Genomic DNA, 21428 nt, shown 5'->3' on the forward strand with positions numbered 1-21428 from the left:
AGCCCCCTGGTGTGTGTATATATTATGATGCAGTCTTTAGTTACATGAATGCACACTATTTTTTCCACATGACTCCTGCCTTATTCATTGCATAGGATGTATCTGTCCTGGGATGAATCAGGATTGTGTTGTGAAGGAGGTGTTGTCTGTAGGATCACTGCATCATTTGCTGCAGAATTTGGAAGGTCTGTGGTGAGTGAGGCAGGGGCTTTCAGGAAGAGAAAGGATGGCCTCATGGTTAAGGTAGTTGAATGCTGCCCTGGAGAACTGGATTCTATCCCTGCTTCTGCCATGGAGTTCCTGTGTGATGCTGGGGAAGTCAATTAAATCAAACTTTTCATAGGTGATAGTTAATTTTGTGTTGTTCATTTTCTGGGTGCCCAACTTGAGACTCTGGGGTCTGATTTACAGGTGTGCTGAGCACTCACCGCTGTAACTGAAGGCAGTATGAGCTTTGGACATATGAAGTGTTATATAATGCAAATTACTCTGGAAAAATTGGGTCCTGGGCCTCTCACATTGGACACACAAAATTAATGGAAATACGTGAACTTAATTGCTCTGGGCCTCAGTTTCCCCACATAAATCATAGTACTCTGCAGTGGTGGAAGAGGGAGGATAAGAGTACTTGAGCATCAAGAGGACTTGTGGTATCGCTTCATAAATGTGCCTGACTTGGACTATAATTATTTAACCTTTGTTCCGAATAGAATCAATTAAAATTAAAAAGTAAAGATCCCTGGGGTATGAATACTTGGAAAACGGAATCTGAAGCTTTTTTATAGGCAATAACCTGATGAGTAACTGTTTAAACCTGTGAAATTGAGCAGTGGAACTTCCTAGGGGTTTGAAATAGTCAATGTACTGAACTGGCTTTGAAAGCAGGAATGGAAATGATCTTGCTTTGTAACCTGAAAGACCTGTGCCTAAAACTTTATTGCCTAAAACTTGGGTGGAAAAAAGATTAGCTTCTAAAATAAGTAGGGCAAGGTGCATACTACACTTTTCTGTTCTAGTTTTAGAAACTACTTGCTCAGCTTAAATGTGAAATTTTATTTTTGCTATCTCCTCTCTTGGTCCTGAAAAGTGTTCTCTGCTCCTCGTATTCTGATGTGCTGAGCAGACATGATGGGTGTAAGAGATGATTCTATGCAGAAGAAGGATATACAGAAGCTGAAACTGAGTGTAGCTCACAGCAGGACATAAAATGCAACAGACACACATTCATCTGGATTCCTGTTCCTTCAGTGTAATGCAGTCAGACCTGGTGTAGCTCAGATCCTATGCAGATAGCACACAGCCGCACAATGAATCTCCTTATTTTACTTGGTCCATTCTTCTAAGGACCACTCATATTTCCTGTTCCTTTCCCTTTCCTGCTCCTTCTTCCTCCATGACCTCCTATAAACCCTTCTTCCTTACTTCCTGCCATTTCATACCTATTTTCTCCTGAACAAAACACTGAAAAGAGATGATTAAATCTTTGTTTTAATCCGTTGCCTACATTTTTTTTAATATTAAGAACAAACTTGCATATGCAAAATACCTTCATAGCAAATGTCTGGCTGGCTGTTGCTGCTTTCAATACTTCATGGTAACTTTTGCATCTTCATAAAATGCATAGTTTCCAGATTATTTTTTTTCTGTCCTTTAATTAAAGTGGTTTATACTGATGCAACAGCAGCAGCCAACTTGCATGGAGGAAAAGATGCCTTCTGGCTAAATATTTTCTTTTAAGATCCAAAAGTTTTGACTATAGCAAATCAAGTCTTGACATCTGAAGTTCTCGCTGTTCTAAATGATCATTCTAAAAACTCAGTCCTAGTCTTCTTCTTTCTGACAAATACGTGTCTCTTTGGATCTTCTCTTTGTAATCACAACTTTTGCGAAGTGTAAATACTTTGTGACAGAAATGAAAATAAAATTTAATTTAGGCTCTTTCCACACAGCCACTGAAACTGTATTAAAACAAACTTAAAAGTGGCTGTTGTAAGATCAGTATGCCTTACTGGAGGGTGGATGTGTAATTCTTACCCAAATAATTGTTCCAGATCCAAGTAGTACTACAAAGTCAAATTTTTCAAAAGCACCCAAGTCTCATTGAAATCTACCCAGCTACCTGGTCTTTTTTCCCCATAATAGTTAAAATGGTACACCTTGTTTTAAAATGCATGTAGCTATGGATGGCAAAATATTATTAGCAGGTACTTTTGTGATGGAGTTATCTTCCTGATCCTTGACTTGCTATATTCAAGAAGCTGTCGCAATAGTTCTGTTGCATTAGAAATGACTGTTCCACTTTATTTCTGCCAATACATTTGTTAAGGAAGATCGTGAATCACTTGTGTAGATACGGGGAGGCAAAATGGTTGGTGTTCCATCACTACAGTAGATGGGGGCAGCCAGGATTGCAGAAATCCTGGGATGCTGAAATCCATTATGCTGTGACTAGTAAAGGAAATACATTTGATTAATTTAATCTGTCCTGTTTTTTCCCTCACAGCAGGAGTCACATTATTTGTGCATCCTGTTGTCAACCGTCCTATGGAGCTCATCCCTACCAAAATATTAAGTGATCAAAGGATAACTCTTTTTTTGTTTGTTTAGTACACTCAGAGGAAGCACTGTTTTTGCTGGCAACATGTTACTACCGCTCAGGAAAGGCATATAAAGCATACAGGCTCCTAAAGGGACATAGCTGTACCACCCCACAGTGTAAATATCTGCTGGCAAAGTGTTGTGTCGACCTCAGCAAGTAAGTCATCGGTTTTTATTGTATTGCTGTATTCTGGCAGTTTTATAGGGAACTGTTGGGTTGCATGAACTGGTAATTCACTGGTCTTTCAGCTCTCAGGATTGTCACAAGTGGAATTCATTTTGCTTTCAGATTTGGACCTAACGAACAATAGCCCATATTGCAGAAACCACTAAAAGGTATTGAGTGCTTTACGAAGGAGTTGTGAAATCGTATAGAAAAAGTCATTATGAAGCTAGTTTGGGAACTGTGCTTCTTGATTACAATCCTCTCGGTTTGTTGTAGCTCACTTCATAAACTGCTGCTAACATGAATCTAGAACTTAAAAAAAAACCCACCCCTTTAAAACAGTAAATTTCTCACTGTTCACCAAATTGGTGCAGATGGAAGAAGCTGACAGAATTGTAAATAAGCATAGTTCACCCGAGCCTTATACACCACTTAAGTCTTCAAAATAGGCATTCAGTGGGACATAAGTGGTGTATAGGCCTTGTGCTGGTTCTCTGTACAGCTGAATGTAGCCCATTTAGAATTCGTTCTTAGAAGATGAGAATTGACTGGTAAGGCTACAGACTTCGTTGGGGAGGAAGTAAATGTCTTGGGGAGATAGGTTCTATATCCCCTTTACCATCACATCTAGGCAGACCTGTCAAACTACTGAGGCCCATATGTGGTTTACAACGTATAACAAAGACCAGGATTGGGGTGAGGGAGAGAAAATAATGTTCATGCAGGGAACTTTAAATGCCGTGGGATTCCTTCCTTTAGAGTATGTAACTATATAACCTCAAACTCATGACTTTTCATTTTTGATTAATTTTCAGCAATAAAAATGAGATCCCTGGGTTCCACACAAATCTGGTAACTTTGTGACTGAAATGAGGGACCTCCCTCAAAATGAGGGATAGTCAAAGTATGCTTCTAGGCTGTTGATTCACATCTGGTCCAGATCAATGATAATCAATAGTTATCTGTTCGCTGTTCCTGTGGATTGAGTTTTATTGTTCAATCAAGATCTTTCCTGTCCACATCACAAAATCAGCACTGCAATTGGCAGATAATTTCTGGATGATGGTTTCAGTAGAGCGGGTAAAAATCTAGTAGATTTTTGCTTATTGTCTATTCTTCTAGTTATCTTCTGCCTGCTCTGTGTGCGGTGGTCTCTTTATACTGAAAGTTTCTTTTCACGTTTGAACTGGATTCCTCTTAAGACAAAAAAGTCATTATGAAAGGAAAAGAGAATCCTAGAAAAATGTGAAGAAAGCTGCCATGCCCTGATAAAGAGTAGCTTAGCAATCTGGATTCAGCAGCAGGTAGGGCTGTTTTTCAAAAACCACTCATTGGAGGCTGTGACAGAAAACTAGAGCATGTTACAAGGGTAGAATATTAACATAGATTTCAGAAGGATTTGTACTCTGGAAGTATTCCTCTGTAGGAAACTGGACTTGTGCTTAAACTTCATGTTTTTTATCTTTGTTTTTCTTTTTAATATGTCCCATCATGTAATTGACTCTTAAAATATTGACCAAACAATATGACTGTTTAAAAATTAGACTTTCATCCCTTCCCAACTGAAAGCCAGACTTAACAGATGCAGCTTGTACTATATCATGCAGACCACAGGGAAAAGTGACTTCCAGAACTGAGGGCTCTCCATAAGAATATACTGTCTTCTGTGCCCTTCCTGAGCTCAACCCTGGGGAGTGGACACACAGCAAGAGGATTTCATCTGAACACAGTTGCCACAATGGGTCTGAGGGAACAAGGCAGTCTTGGATAGAACAAATCCTAGGTTTTTTTGTTTTTTTTTTGTGGGTTCATAGAGCATTCTCTACTTCTGCTAAATAACAGGCTATAAAGCACATACTTATCTTCCCTTGTAGTGCAAACACTAGGCTGAGCTTGACACATTTGTTTCCTAGATTGTACCATGCTGTGTATACTTTTTGAGGGGAGAGGGTTGTCTCTTTGGTTACACAATGTAGATAGGATCCTATCTGCACAAAAGCTGTCTTGTGAGGGGGCCCTGAAGAAAACTCCTGCCCATCAGCAATGGGCAAGTAAATATGAGGGAAATTAATGATGATTGCATTTTTGTTTGTATTTAGGACTTTGATTTTGTTCTGTATAGCACCACTTCATTATTTCTTGATGTGGTACCTGCTATAGTGAAGTCGGACATCTGTCTGCCAAATTTTCTGTTGAAATAGAAATCAGTTTAATGCTCTTCTTGGAAGGGACCAGTGTAAGTTGATTTGCTATGTTTCTCCCCTGCCAATCACATCTGTATAAATTTTATACCAGTATAGCTTTTTCCTTTTAAAGGAAGTGGAATAAGCATCTTAATACCACTGTAACTGCCTTCACACTAGGGGGATGTACCACTTAAACTATATGGTTTAGGTAAAGCAGTACAATCTTTGGTTCGTAGACAAGCTCAAAGGGATACTGCCCAAGTCTGACCAGCTCCCTCTCTCCTTGTTCTGCCAAAAAAAAAAAAATAAATACAAAAATTGCTCCCTCACCAAAAAAAATTAGAGTTGCAGTGCTGTTAAAATCCCTGCTTTTAGACTGCACAAACCAATCCACCATGGATTGTACTGTTACCTGTATGTGCAGTACACTGTGCCAGGCCTTTGATCTCCCTGTCAGCTCTGTCCTTGTAAGTAAGCAAGGCATCAAAATTCCAAGTTCATTGGACAGCCCCATGTTAAATCACAAGAATGGAGCTGCCAGAGACTATCCAAGGTACACTCTGTAGCTGGGAGACCAAGCCAAATCCAGTTAAAACAATGAGAGTTCTGTAGCACTTTAAAGACTAACACATTTAATTTCTGCAGGCATAAGCTTTCGTGAGCTGCAACCCACTTCGTCAGATGCAAGAAATAGAAATCAGATAGGGGGTATATGTATACATCCAAGGGTAAAGAACAACAATGGGGAGGGTAGGTGTTAGCCAAGTCCATTCAGTTAGAGTAGATGAGGCCTATTCACAACCATTGATTAGAAGGTGAGGATGTGTGAACAGTGACAATTACTACTTGTAATGAGAGAACCATTCCAAGTCCCTATTCAGACCCAGTTTGATTGTGTCAATTTTGCATATGAGTTCCAGCTCTGCAGTTTCTCGCTGAAGTCTGTTTTTGAAGTTTTTTGTAGAAGTATGGCAACTTTCAAGTCCGCTACAGAGTGTCCTGGGAGATTGAAGTGCTCTCCCACTGGTTTATGGATGTTACCATTTTTATGTCTGATTTGTGTCCATTTATTCTTTGGCCAAACTGGACTGTCACTACGCAAATGTACATGGCAGAGGGGCATTGCTGGCACATGATGGCATGTATTACAGTAGTAGATGTGCAGGTGAATGTTTTCTTGACTTTCAGAGGGTAAGTGTTCTGCCCTCGGGCTGTTGGTGTCTCTAAGACAAAGGATGCATCACTCTACATTTTGAGACTTGTTTTCAAAGAGGAGGGTACCCAATTTGGAACTCATTTGTATTGACAGCATCTCTTGTTTTTGTTTACAGCAGGATGGAAATATTGGACGACCACCAATGTTGTGAGCCTTGTAAGCCCTTTAAACCTCTTTTTGTTTTTTAAAAAGGCTGGCAGAAGGGGAGCAGATCTTATCTGGTGGAGTGTTAAATAAACAGAAAAGCCATGATGATGTTGTTACAGAGTTTGGTGACTCTGCGTGCTTTACCCTCTCATTACTGGGACATGTATACTGGTACGGTTATATTTTTTATGATGGTGGTTATTGAATAATGCATTTTGATTTAGCTGAGGTAGTTCTTAGCCATGAAAATATTTTCTGGCTTAGCACCACAGGTCACAACTGTTCTTGGGTTACACATCTCAAACAGTCCTGCAATCTGATCCAATTGGGCAGATACCTGTGGAGTCCCTTTGACTATAACCGCGAGTGTAAGTGTTCACTCAAAGTGCAGATTGCAATATCAAGGCCAAATGATAATCTATGGAGAATGTCTGTTGCCTTCCTCATGTGGCTTGCCAGTTGCATGAAAATACACATTAGCATTTCTTGGATGATGTGGGCTTTTTATTTTGTGTTAGATTTTTTTGCGTGGATGGTGAATAAATTGGCAATCCAGGAACCTGTTTTGAGATTTTTGGCGCTCATTCTCCCCAAAATATGTGGCATATTGGATAGAGAAATTCTAGCTGCCTTTGGAGGAAGTTCTCGAGGCTGCCACCTGTTGGTCAATATATCACTATTGCCTGCCCTCTGCAACTACGTCTGCATTGAATTGCTGTCCACCCCTGAGGCTCTCTCTCAAAACTTTCATCCAGTTTATTTTTAATGATTTTTCAGGAGAACTATGCATATTAAATTTGATTATACATCCATAGATACAAAGGAGGATTCCAGTAAATTATTAAAACAGATAAAATAGTTTAAAATCCCCAAATCCCAAACCTTTGTATTTATCAAGTCTTCACACAGCAGAAAGCCATTACTGATGTTAATAGTGTACTTGTTTCACAGAGGGCCATAAAACTACTGTCTACTCACAAGTGCATTGGGAGGGTTAGTATTTGTGAAGTGCTTTGAGGTCCTCTGAAGAAAGGCACTAAAGAAGGATAAAATTAGTCTAAACACATTTTTGTTTTTAAAACATCTGTACTATATTTGTAAGATACGTTAGGCATGTTTTGAATGCTCTTTGGTTTGGGGGGTGCAAGACCCTCTGCTACCATAGAATGGTGATAGCCCTACTTACCAGACATCTGGTTATAACTTCTTTGTTTCATTGCAGTTAGTAGCATTGCTGCAGTGTGACTGGGCCCACTTAACTGTTAATTTCAGACTTTGTTACCATTATATCTCTTTTTTTTTCTTTTTGGTGTCTGCATTATCCAAAGCTTAATATAACCTGGATTGTCAGCGTGCTGCTATCCGTAAGAGAACCAAAAAAAAAAAAACCAAACCCAAAAACCTTTTTCCATTTAATAGTTTTAATATTGAAGCATAGCATCAACAGTTACAAAAAAGAGAGACCTCAAAATAAGTTAATTTTTTCTGACTATAAAAATCAGAATTTTTATCCAGCACTGAAGTTACATTGAACTGGACACCAATATGCTGAATACAAATCATCACTGAGTCACCCAAAATGGCTCAGAGGTTAGTTAGCGGTCTGTTTGTTTGCTATTTGTCAGGAAGTGGAGGAGAACATTTCCATTACAGCAAGATCCCTGTTTTCTACAGCAGCTCAAGTTGTACTTTTGTCAACTCTTAAAAGCCTGTGTGGTTTTTGAGAGTTTACTCATTTAATTCATAATGAACTTAAAACTTTCTCTAAATATTTCCGATGCAAAAATAATATTGGATTGCTTTTAAATTAACTGGCTGTTTCTATAGTCTACAAAATGAGAATATTGCTGTAGCTCTAAAGATGTTTTTGTTTCCTTCTTCTCTCACTTCTTTTTGAAAATTATCCTTAACGTAAATGCTGTTTTAACTTTGTCAATTATTTGTTTTAATTCTCTTACAGCAAGACAGACCGGCTTGCCAAAGGAGCCGAATGTTACCAAAAGAGCCTTAGTTTAAATCCTTTCCTTTGGTCCCCTTTTGAATCGCTATGTGAAATAGGTAGGTCTGCAGAACTCTTTCAGAGTCAAGAAATGTGCTTTAATAAAAAAGAGCTCGCCCTCTGCAGTTGGTATTTTCTCATGCAAATAGTTGACTGAAAAACGTCTTAAAATTTCTTTAATAGTGCCCCAGGAGCAATCCACCTCTAAATATTTTGTAGGTCTGTTTAATTTTGGAGATACCCCTCACTTTCTGGCTTTTGTGACTTTTGAAAATTAGCTGCGGGGGAGGAAAGGAGAGGAGAGAGACAGAGCACAAAATAAATCTTCCCTTGAAGAGGAAAAATTGTGCTACAGTTTTACCTCTGATTGCCTCTAATGTAATGAGAGCTCCACAGAACTTAGAGGGGAAAAAAGCTTGCCCACCTCTAAAAGCATATACTTTTTTGACCACTCTTTAATTCAGGTTACTCCAAGGCAGAGTTTTGGGTTATGCTCCACATTTTGCTGTGGGTCTTTGATCAACCAGTCAGATTTTTGTCTGAGAGAATTTTGTAGGGGCCAGCTTGCAGATGTTTCTCTCCAGTTCTCCTTGAGACAAGTGAACACTGACGTGTCAGTAAGCCTTACTACATTCTTGTTTGGCTTTCTAGGAACTTTGTCACTAGGATAAGAACATAAGAATAGCCATATTGGGTCAGATCAATGGTCCATTTAGCCCAGTATCCTGTCTTCCAACAGTGGCAATTGCCAGATGGTTCAGAGGGGTTAAAGAGAACAGGGCAATTATTAAATGATCCATCCCTTGTTGTCCAATCCAAGCTTCTGGCACTCAGAGGCTTAGGGCCACCCAGAGCATGGGGTTGTGTCCCTGAGCATCTTGGCTAATAGCCATTGATGGACCTGTCCTCCATGAATTCATCTAATTCTCCAAAGGATTAAGTGAAATGGATAGAAGTGGTAGAGTTAAATCCAAAATAACTTAGGATCCTTAGTGTAGTGCTTTAAAAACAGACTCCTAAAAACTTGCTTACTTTTCTTAAGATACGAAGAGTCCCTTCTATTTTGCTTTTATCCAAGCACCAAATATATTTGGCCATGAATAACTCTCGTTAAACCTTTCTTTACTCTTATAGGTGAGAAGCCAGACCCTGACCAAACATTTAAATTAACATCTTTACAGAATTTTAGCAGCTGCCTGCCCAACACATGCACAACACTGGTGTCTAATCACAACATATCCCACAGACAGCCTGAGACTGTCCTTATGGAAACTCCACAAGACACAATTGTAAGTTTCACCCAACCCTCTGACCTTCAAAGCAGCCACTCCAGTTTGAATGAATGACTTAAGAAATATTTGCATGTGGATGGTATAAAAGATGTCTTCCATTTCAGGAACTGAACAGACTCAACCTGGAATCCTCCAATTCGAAATATTCCTCCTTGAACACAGATTCCTCTATGTCTTACATTGACTCGGCTGTAATTTCACCAGATGCCATCCCTCTTGGATCAGGAACTGCCATATTGTCTAAACAGGCTCAAAATAAACCAAAAACTGGTCGGAGTTTACTGGGAGGACCAGCTGCTCTGAGCCCACTGACACCAAGGTAAGACTAAAACTGCGAATTTAAAACTGCTTTGTGACTGTTTGCATTGCCACTGTTCTTTGTGCCTTTGGGCAGGAACCATCTCTTTCTCTGTATATTGTACGGCACCAAGCATATTGACAGTACTCAGTAAATAATGCTGCTGGGGCAAAAGCCAAAGCACTTACAAAATGTTTCATTCATGTTTTAGTAGTGGTAGTTTTTATCCAAAAAAAAAAAAAAAAAAAAATTTTCAGAACAAACGTCAGTAACTTGAAAGAATTAAACAAGCCACCAGTATTTTGAGACTTTAGAAGAATGGCATTTTGATTCTGTGTGTTGCTTGGTACAATTTCTCCAATAGAAAAGTCACCTTATAAAAGGATTTTGGTTTTTTTCTTGGTAGTTTGAAACCAACAGTTAATAGTAAAAGCTGCGTTAGGGATTTGTAATGCCTTTTGCCGTAAAAGACAGTATCCCCCTTATAGCTTCACGTGTTCTGTCTCATGATTATGACCCTGCCATCTTCTTCCTTAAACTTTATTAATTAGTATTGCAGCAGAGCATATTGGCTCCTGCTGAACCCTCTCATGCTAGCTACAATATGTCTGTAAGAGAACTTCCTTGTCCCCAAAAGCTTGCAATTTAAATAGACAAGAGACAGGAAGGATAGGAAAAAGGAAATATTCTTATCCCTAATTTATAGATGGTAATGGAGGCATAGAGAGACTTACACAAGGTCTTACACAGGAAGTCAATGGCACAGCTGGAAATGGAGTACAGCTCTCCTAACTCCCTATGCTTCAACAAGATCAAGCTTCCTCTGAAATGTTTTGATATAATACTGTTTTTCAAGAATGCCCTGGTTTTGACATCTCCACTTCGTTCTTTTCTCAGTTTTGGAATTTTGCCACTAGAAACCCCTAGCCCTGGAGATGGATCATACTTACAAAACTACACTAATTCATCTTCTGTAATTGATGTGCCATCTACAGGAGCACCTTCAAAGAAGGTATCTTGCATTCAGGAATGTGTTTGCTGTTCTGTCTGAGTTTAAATACAATGGAACGTAAAATTAAACCTCAGTGCAAGTATATAACCATTACATGTTAGCTCCGTTGCTGTGATCAGTTGGATATTTTTTCCCCTTGCAGACATTTTTGCATTTGAAATTACACTTTCTTCCTCAGCCAAACAATTATGGCATTCTTCTAAGTCATGGAAATGTTTTCAGTGACTTTGTGAGAACCAAAAATGTCTTTGTAAAATGGGTATATTAAATTGCTTTCACTAAAATCCATTTAAATTGTCAGTATTTCAGTTTGGTGTGCTAACAAATACTCTTGTAAAGTTCTAAATTTTTCCTTTTCCTCACTTACCAATTTGTGTCTTTCAGTTGGTAACTAGAGCTGGTCAGGAATTCTCCAACAAAGCATTTTTGTCAGAAAATGCCAATTTATCTAAATCAAAACTCTTCACAGAAAAGGGTTGGTTATGATGATTTTTTTTTTCAACTAACATAAGAATGGCCATACTGGGTCAGACCAATGGTCCATCTAGCCCAGTATCCTGTCTCTGATAGTGATCAGTGCCAGATGCCTCAGAGGGAATGAAAAGAACAGGGCAATTATTGAATGGTCCACTCCCTGTCATCCAATCCCAGCTTCTAGCAATCAGAGGTTTAGGGACACCCAGAGCATGGGATTGCATACCTGACCATCTTGGCTAAAAGCCATTGACGGATCTATTCCTCCATGAACTTATCTAATTCTTTTTTGAACCCAGTTATGCTTTTGGCCTTCACAACATCCCCTGGCAATGAGTTCCACAGGTTGACTGCATTGTGTGAAGAAGTACTTCCTTATGTTTGTTTTAAACCTGCTGCCTATTAATTTCATTGGGTGACCCCTGGTTCTTGTGTTATGTGAAGGGGTAAATAACATTTCCCTATTCACTTTCTCCACACCATTCATGATTTATATAGACCTCTATTATATCCTCCCCCATTAGTCATCTCTTTTTCTAGGATGAATGGTCCCAGTCTTTGTGATTTCTCCTCTTATGGAAACTGTTCCATACCCCTTATCATTTTTGTTGCCCTTCTCTGTACCTGTTTCCAATTCTAATATATCTTTTTTGAGATGGGGCAACCAGAACTGCGTGCAGTATTCAAGCTGTGGACATACCGTGGATTTATATAGAAAACATTTCAAAACAAGTTCCAGTCTTTCAGTTCAAAATGACTTTTTGTTTCAAAAATTAAGATAATTATAATACCAAATAAATAATTAGATCAAAATGAAATACTTTGACCCTAACTGTAATTTTTTTCAGATTTTTGGCTCATGAAACTTTTCGAGATTTTGATTTTCCCATCCTAAATTCAGGATGCAAAATTTTTTGATATCATGAAAATGTTTGCAGAATGGGAAAACCATTTCCTGTGCAGATCTATTGATAATCCTTTTGTTTGGGTTTCCTGTCTTTCTAATGGAGGCGAACCATCACTAGAACACTCAACAATGGGTTTGGACGAATTAATGGTGAATATTGTGACCCCCTTTTTTTGTAATACAAGAAATATTGGTAATGCTACAAAAAGGAATTTTAATTGTGATTGTTAATTAAACAAAACAGAAACACCACTGTATTTTTAAGAGAATTGAACATGGCCTTATATATTAAACAAATTCTAAAACATCAGCACACTGCAGAGGATGGTTCTGGGTAACTATTGCTTGAGTGACTATTTCATATCTAGGTTAAAACTATTATTTATTGGCGCAAATGAGTCTGGGATCCGAAATGCTCATGGGTGAAACAAATCTTAAATTTTTTACTTTGAGACTTTTAAAAATGTCAGCAGTCCTTCTACCATGGTCTTCAGGTTAAGATTGTACCATGGTGCTGTGTGGCCGCAGTAGGTAGTAAGGACCAGCATCTTGCTCTTGCTTCAGACAGTGACACAGCTTGGGTGGCAAGAAAGGACTACTGTACCCTCATACTTCCTGGTCTTTCCCATCCCTTTTGAGAACAAGAGCCTATAGAGGGGACACACAGGCTCTCTCACATAGGCTTCCTAGCAGAGATGGCCAGGCACAAGGGGGGAGTAATCTGTGCCCTAAAATGGGTAGTGCATTCACCTACAGTGAGAGGAGCATGGGAACAATTGGACTCTGAGGTGACTGTAGCTTTGTATTGTTCCATGTGCAAAGCTGAGCCTAAAGGCTCAGTCAAGTCCTCAGTATGTTCCCTTGTATTGATCTCTTATTATATTACTTTTAAGGGTTGTTTTTAAATAGAATTTTTTTTAAAGTATAACAGGAAGTATCAAGTGCATTGAAACTACCACACATAAGGAAGCATGAGAGCAGCAGTTCTCAGACTGATCTATGGACCAACCAAGAATACTTGCCTATGATCCACAAAAAGCTGGCTGATACGTTGCTAACTTGTTTCTATTTTAAACATTTTCCCTATAAGCCTTTGCTTTAGTTGCCATAGAGATCTTATGGGAATCATGAATGGGAGGCAAGATGTCCGAAATGATTCTCTAAGATGTGGTCTTTTACAATGTAGAAAGTTTAAAAACCTTCACGTTAGAGAAAATCTAATGACTTAATCCACTTGCTAAAGATACCTTTTTCTTCCTTGAGGATATTTCCATATCTTTTTAGTAAATTATACATATTTTATGGTATTCCTGGTGCAACTGTTAATAGCTGCCCTTTTCAAAGACATTTATAAAAGAATATATTTTAAAGGTGCTGAAAGGAGGTCTCAACGTATCAAATTCCTCCACGTAGAACTTGCTTTATCAGTCAGTGGTCTGGGCAAATTCAGTGTTAGTGCTGTGTTTTTATTCCATTAGTCAGTCAAAAATTGGGAGTTCTTGACCTAGAGACCTGCACTAAAAGTCCATCTACCAGCTAGATCGGTGGTTCCCAAACTGTGGGTTGTGACCCCAAATGCGGTCGCGCCATCAGCAGTTGGGGTCACAGTAATTCCTAGTATGTGGAGGATGCCATTTTGCTCCCACAGGATAACCTTGCATGTACGGTGCATGTGAGGTCACACTGTGTAAAGACAAATGGCATCCTCCATGTTGTCTGGGGTCCCAGCAGGAAATACGTCATTAAAATGGGGTCGTCATGACAGAAAGTTTGGGAACCCCTGAGCTAGATTATCCCCTATTAACTTAACACTAACTTTGCTAAATCACTTATTCATGGATTTGTCACTTTGCATGGTGTAGCTACCAAGTCTTCCTCTGGGGCTTCCTGATGTGTCTCCACTTTGTTCAGATCACCAGAGTCACACTTTTACCAATATGTACAAGCATAGTTGCATTATCTTTTTACCTGAAAAACCTCCACTGGCATTTCATCGCTGCTAAATCACACCCTTCTTCAGTGTCCTCCATCGGTTATGCTCTATTTTGCATTATCTTCTCCCCCAATTAACTCACTTGCTCATTCTGGCCTTAGTTTTACATTCCCATCTGTGCTCTGTTGGAGCTGGACCTTCTGCTGTGTGCTATAGAAATTCTCTGGAAACCTGCTTGCCTCACTGATTCCCATCCTTATGTAGCTCAAAACCAATTTTTAGGCTCCTGACCAGAGTTGAAAGGCAGCCATCTTTGTATTTGTGCATGTCTGTGTGTGTACTCTCCCAAATGCCTTTTTCCACTTTGTTGTTATTTCTATGTTTAGAGGTCTTTTAAACATCTTTTAAATATTTTTCTCAATGCTTATTGGCTGTTAGGGTGAGGTTTTAAGTAAAGGTTTTTAGTGCTGTAACTTTTAAATACAGGATTTAAGGTTTTTTCTTTGTAGTAAATGATCTAGATTCACTATATCCTTCTAGTGAAACAACTTTTATACATCTCAAGTCACATGGTAGGTTAAAATCTTAAGGAGATAAAGCCCTATTAGTTTAATAGCAAAAGCAAGGGGAAACTATGTAATATTACAGCAATCCGTAGGTGTAAACTTCCATGTGGACCCCACTGCTTTTGAGTTGCATTTAATGTTGCTGTCTAAACAAACATTGCTAAGCATAGGCTAACAAATGGCTTAGCATTCTGGTGCATGTTCTATAAATCTAAATAATTATTTACCGGTTTCATTTCTGCTCCTCAAATTACCTTTTAACTATTTTTGCAACCTCAGTAGCTGTGACCGTGCATGCCTTGTTGTAGGAGTTTTCTAAGAAACATGTAAATAAATAAATGAAACATTAGGATGGATCCAAGTACATCCTGCCTGAGTGGACAAGCGCACTTGCTGGGTGTGCACAGTGTGTCATCCAGCATTGAACTAGTTAAAGGGGAAGGGCAGGACAGATGCTTGACTAATAAAATCATCAGAAAAGAATATAGTCAACGCTGTCTCATCCCGGTTTTAGACAGCAAGGAACTTGGAAATATGTGATATTGGGGGAATTTTTTCCCATTTATAATGGCTTCAGTGGAGCTGAAAGACTTACTTTGGGTTGAATTAGTGTTGCATCTCTTAAATATGCTTTTGTTTCCTATTTGTAACTTTAAAAAAAAATTAAATTGAGTAAATGTGCAGTCCCTTGGATCTAGAAAATGTATGAACAAAGGCCACTGTGAATCCACAGTTAAACTTGTCTCATTAAATTAGCATATCATATTGTAGGTACCGATTCCTGGTAATAGAGGTCAACGTCATAGCTACCCCAAATGCACATACAGTAAATGTGCAAAATCTTATCGGCAAACACTATGTGAAATGATATACTAATTCTGTACTAAACATAATGATAAACAAGCACCTAAGGTTATTGTAAGCTCTTTGGAGCAAGGATTTATGTTTGCACAGTGCTTAGCACAATGAGGTTCTGATGTTGATTGGGGCCTGGGAGTGCTGCTAATATAATGTAATTACTGAAAGATAAACAAATTGGGAAAGAAAATTTTCACTTTGTACATTTGACTGCACTTCAAGAAGTCAGTCTGTAACCCAGTGAGGAAGACTTTATAAATAAATAAATTTAAATACATAGTCTCACTTTGCACGTCCTGGACAGATTCTTGGGGCTTCTCCCTGCCCGCGGATGGAGACTGCACACCTTTTTCGAGATATCACCCCCGTATTTAAGGGGTTTGCTGAGCTCAGTTGTCTCTCTCCAGCAGGTGGAGAGAGCAGTTTCTTTGCTGGCTGATTCTCTAATATAGAATATCCGCTCTTGTTTAAAAAAAATTCTGATTGTCTTTCCCCTCTACTCATTGTAATTATTAAATAGGTATAAATTACTTATTTTTTGACATGATGTAGTCAGTGCATTTAGTGACATAATAACAAACCTGTAGAAATTTTGTGTTATGCAGTCTGTCACCAGGATAAGCCAAGCTGGAACAAAGTCTGTCTTCTCACAGAGTGGAAATAGCCGGGAAGTCACTCCAGTCCTTGTTGCACAAACACAGAGTTCTGGTCCACAAACAAGGTATTAAAAATTACTTACCTCAGTAGCATCTTTTACACCTGTTTTTGCGTCTCGTGTCCTTATGACATGATAAACACAAAGTGGATCTGGCCTATGCTATGAAGCACCATTCCTGGTGGGATAAGGAAGGAGATAATGTGAAGTGGGTCTTATTTAAACAAAATCTTATGTTAGTAACTAGTATTTTTGCTAAACTAGTAGATTTCGGCGATCCGTTCAAGTAGTTCTTGGTGGAATGGCCTAATTGCAATTCAGTATGAAAATCCTAACTTGGCAATTCTCTCTACAAGGGGGATTTTTAATTGCATTTTGCATTGTACCTTATCGTTCTCATGGCAAGAATCCTCATAAGACTGTCTTGCTACATTTGTGAGAATGAGTTCAACTTTCTAACTTAATTGTAGATTTCTCAATATTTATTTCAGTAATACATGTTCGTAAACAATTTGTTCAAAATGCCTTAACAGTTCAGAAACTTACCAAATATAAAATGTGTATTCTCTTCTTTGTGGGCAAATGCTTATCTTGCATTTGCATTAAGAAAATGTGTCCCAAATGGCTATTCAGTCTTGATTCACATGAGCATGAAGGGACTTGTTTTCTTATGTGGCAGAAAGGTCCCCACACTCATTTATGACAGGCAAAACTTTTATCCACCTGGTTGTTCTTGGCTGTCAGTATGGGTTTTCCACATTCTTAGAGCCAAAGCTACTTTAGCTCTCATTGCACCTGCAGGACATACTTGTTGTCTCTAGAAGAGGACAATCTACAGCTTGTTAGCATAGAAACTCCCAGAGTAAGAAAATACCACATAAACCGCTGCAGTGATCCGTAAACAGTGGGTGGTGGTTTTGCTTTTTTAAATCAAAATTTTGATTAGTCCTATAGCAGCACATTATAAATCTGCCCCAGGGAGATGGAGGCACCTTCACCCCAGTGTACAAGTCCTCTCCTAATTTAATACAAATTAGTTTAAAAAAAATTTTACTTTTAAATGAATTTTACTTCTAATAAGCTTTTTATTTGTAGTACGACACCTCAGGTATTGAGCCCAACCATTGCTGCTCCACCTAATGCACTGCCTCGAAGAAGTTCTCGCCTGTTTACTAGTGATAGCTCTACGACAAAGGTAACATAGGATGTATGCCTTAAATAATGTATCCATTTTCTTAATTTACTTTCTACTTGTGATAACTAATAATCTGATTTTTTGCCACTCAATACAAAGCTCCCATTGAGTAGTGTGTAGAGCAGCTGAAGAATTGGGCTTAGACTTTGTGAAATACGTTTGGCTTGAACTTTATAGTGAACTTTATAGTACATGACATGATTTGAATTTTTCAGTTAGCATGCTTATCTGTATGATGGCTTCAAATGTCTTAACACCTAAGTGTGTGTTTGTATTAAGTGAACACTCGTTCTGAAGTGTTGCTGGGCTCAAATTAGTGGCTGATAAGCTATATAAGTCATCTTCAGAATATATTTCGGGAGGGTAAATTTCAGTCTGGGATTGCAGAAATTCTGTTATGATGATGTGTATTCCTCCTCAAAGAGAGAGAATCCCCCAAAGTAAGTACTCAGCTCAATAGCTTCCGCAGCGTGTGGTAATTTTTCTGCAGCAGCAAAGAATTGACTAGAAACAAGTGTTCCTAGCTGGTTTGCATACTGCTCCGAGCACCTTTGGGGGAAAGTGCTGTTGTGTGAGAATGCCAGTCTGGTAGCTCATCTTCAAAGAAAGAGGTAGCAGTCTAAATAGGTATCCTACTAGTAGCTGACCTTATAAAATCATCATAATACTCAGTGATGCTGAGAGCTTTAGTTAAGAATTGAAATGTACAGGAAAAGAGAATCAAAAGAAGTATCAAACGTGTCTTCTGACCTGTCAGTAGTACATTCCTGAGGATTAGCTTTCCCTCTTCAGATAATCCCTGGGCCAGTAAAACTGGGAGCATGGCGCAAGCAGAGGGGACCTTCCAGTGAAACCCAGAAGAAAATAAAGCTAATACTTACTTTTTTTTCTTTCTGTTTCTTGCAACCTTATTTTTGCTGAGTTTTTGGTTTCAATAATAAGTTCCAGAAAGCCAAATTGAGAGAGAACACTTGAATTATCCCTTCTTCCCCCTTCCCGTCCCTGGCCTCCCATCTGCAGCCTTTGAAAAACTAGAGAGCAAATCCTCCTGGTCAATGAAAATGAAATTAGATCTTTGGATGAGAGGTGCAATACCATGAATACACTTGATAAAGAGACGATATATAGTCCAGATACATATATTTGAAAAATGACATGGTATGGAAGCCTTTTTGGTCAAAGTCAGTTACTGTTTTCATTCAAGCTACTTTATAAAGATTTAGTGTAAAACCAAACCAAGCGTCTTAATGCAACATTATCATTGAAGTTAATGTATACATTTCATAACTATGTTTAAGACGTTGTTTCTTTGTTAACTTGATTGGTGTGGGTGTGTGAGTGTGAGAGTGACAGACACCATAACTTGTTTGGTAAAACCGCAAACAAGCATGTCTGTATTCTTTGATTTGCAATCCATTTGCCTATAGATAAACTCAAGTTTGAGATGTCTTTTTTTCCTCTTGTAGGAGAACAGTAAAAAGTTGAAAATGAAATTCCCACCTAAAATTCCAAACCGAAAGACAAAAAGTAAAACAAATAAAGGAGGAATAACTCAGACAAATATAAATGATAGCCTGGAAATCACCAAACTGGACTCATCCATCATTTCAGAAGGGAAGATCTCCACTGTCGCACCACAGATCCAGGCTTTTACGCTACAGAAAGCTGCGGCAGGTTTGTCTGAATGCTCTCAGACTGTAGTAGAGCCAAATGTTTTTTTTTCAGTTGTATTTTAAGGTTTAATGGGAACGACTGGTCACTGTAAAGTGTGTTCATTCTCTTAATCTCAATGCCTTTTAGCCTCTGAGTAACTAAAACTGCCACTTCATAAATATGTAACAATCAAATTCCATTTAAATTGAAAGTATTGAATTATACTATAGATAACAAGTTAATCACAAGTAGTACTCCAGAGAAATACAGTCACTGTAGTTTCAACCTTTCAAATCTTCTTTTTTCCTCTTTAATTTTAACTATGATAGGGCAGATCTGCAGGTCCACTCTGACTACTTTACACTGTTCAGTAGAAGCTGAAAGCAGCCAAGGTGTATTGGCTAGTTTCTTTCAGTTTCTCACCTCTACATTTGCCCCCTCCCACCCTCTCCATTAAATAGATCTGGTGTAACAATGTAAATTGTCACTTTTGCTGTTCTGCTCATAACTTCTTGTAAGAGGGTGGGCCCTGACAGCAGTTTGGCTTCACAGAGGTCATGAGCTTTTCCTAAAGGGAGCTCTGCTTCAGTCATACTGAGAGCCTGCGGTGGCAGCCATTTTGAAAAAGAGCAGTTGTCCTATGGAGAATTGGATTAAAAACTTTACGTTTCTCCTTTTTCAACAGCAGCTGGACAACACTTATGAAGAAAATGGCAAAATATGACCATTACTACCTTTTAAAAAATATGCTTCAAATGTATCCAGTGCATGAGACCAAACAAGCTTTAGCCATATGGGAGACTTAGACACTCAAGTCCATGTTCTAAAAAATCATTTAGTACAAAAAAATTATTATATAGAGGGTGCCAGATTTCTTAAAGGACCCAGTTTTAATTCTTAACTTAAAACTAGTTACTGATTTCTTTGCAGAAATTATTTTCTGAGAATTTACAATCAGAGTAAGTGCTGTAATTTTGGGGCGAATACGCTGTATTCTTCATACATAAAGCACAGATTCAACCACTGTAAAACTCAGCTCATCCTTAACTATATAACCACTTTGTAGGTAAATATGTTCTACCTCTGGCTTGAAAGGAGGTGGTAGATGGTGTTATCTAGGTCTCACTGCAGGAACTGCTGCACAAAACCTCATGGCCGAACCAGGAGGAGTGTATAATTCTGTGCTTAGAGTTCCTGCATGGTTCTCATAAGAACAGGGATCTCAGAATGGTGTCTACCATAATGTATAATTTCAGAGAACAGCAGTTCCAGGCAAGTAATTTTTTAGTTCTGTTCTCCCTTTTATTTATTGTATTTTTCTCCTAGAAGGTTTGATGAGCCTTCTTCGTGACATGGGGAAAGGTTATTTAGCCTTGTGTTCGTACAACTGTAAAGAAGCGATAAACATATTAAGCCATTTACCTTCTCACCACTACAACACTGGCTGGGTCCTGTGCCAGATTGGGAGAGCTTACTTCGAGCTTGCAGAGTATATGCAGGTAGGCGTAGAGCAGATACATACTTTTATTTTATTTTAAATTTTTGTTTTGCATAGCTTTGCACAGAATTTGCTGGCTTCCTGTGAAACCTGAGTAGAGTCACAGTTGGGATAGCATAGCTGTGTAAGCATCAGGTTTAAAATACTTACCCTATCTCAGGCAGTTTCAGATTAATCTGAATTACTGCAGCTCTTCCATTTTCTGAGGTGGCGAAATTGCGTTCTATGCTATTTATTGTGTTGTGGTCTTTCTTATGAGTCCTTAAAAACCAGCATTCTTTCTAGTCAGCGAAGACACTAAAGATCCTATGACACTTTCAGTCAGAGCAGGGGTTTGTCCCCATGTCTTTGGCCAAAATCTCCCCTCCTCCAGTTATATCCCTGCTGCTGGTTGGCTGTTTCTCTCCGTCTTGGAGGTAACAGTATTTCAGCTGTGCTGCATCTGTAGTTTGTGAAGCCAAAGGAATCCATCACAATGAAAGGTGCACAAACATGTATGTAAAATATGTACAATATAAATTATTACCATAAGATGCTTTTTTTATGATGGTAACTGACTTCTTGAAAGTTTTTTTTTCCTTCAAACATGTAGAAACAATACAGCTGTTAGACCTATATTGTGGATGGTCTCCAATCTTTGAAATTGCAGTTGTGATTTTTAAACAGTTACAAAAAATCCTGTTGAATTCCTCATGTGGTGTGTAATAAGCATGTAACTTAGCACTTCAGTTAATTCTGAGAGTTCTTGGTTCAAAAGCCTTTCATTTTCCCTAAG

General features: G+C 38.6%; 1 protein-coding gene across 8 annotated transcripts in view; it reads left to right on the forward strand.

Annotated features, from left to right (window-relative positions):
* CDC27 (cell division cycle 27) overlaps positions 1-21428 on the forward strand; it is a 45647-nt gene that overhangs the window by 7094 nt on the left and 17125 nt on the right. For 3 of the 8 annotated variants that reach the window (XM_067541025.1, XM_067541031.1, XM_067541030.1), the window contains exons 3-12: positions 2608-2755; positions 6359-6484; positions 8274-8371; positions 9447-9601; positions 9709-9923; positions 10800-10914; positions 16240-16373; positions 17403-17502; positions 18969-19176; positions 20482-20654. In XM_067541025.1, the coding sequence (XP_067397126.1) occupies positions 2608-2755; positions 6359-6484; positions 8274-8371; positions 9447-9601; positions 9709-9923; positions 10800-10914; positions 16240-16373; positions 17403-17502; positions 18969-19176; positions 20482-20654 (1472 nt within the window). The remainder of the gene's footprint in view (positions 1-2607; positions 2756-6358; positions 6485-8273; positions 8372-9446; positions 9602-9708; positions 9924-10799; positions 10915-16239; positions 16374-17402; positions 17503-18968; positions 19177-20481; positions 20655-21428) is intronic. The other 5 variants (XM_067541027.1, XM_067541032.1, XM_067541029.1 and 2 more) reach the window with 3 other exon arrangements.

The sequence above is a fragment of the Emydura macquarii genome, unplaced genomic scaffold (genome assembly GCF_026122565.2).
Source record: "Emydura macquarii macquarii isolate MOO-44397 ecotype Brisbane River unplaced genomic scaffold, CSIRO-AGI_Emac_v2 contig_629, whole genome shotgun sequence".
In the NCBI taxonomy this organism is placed as follows: Eukaryota; Metazoa; Chordata; order Testudines; family Chelidae; genus Emydura; species Emydura macquarii.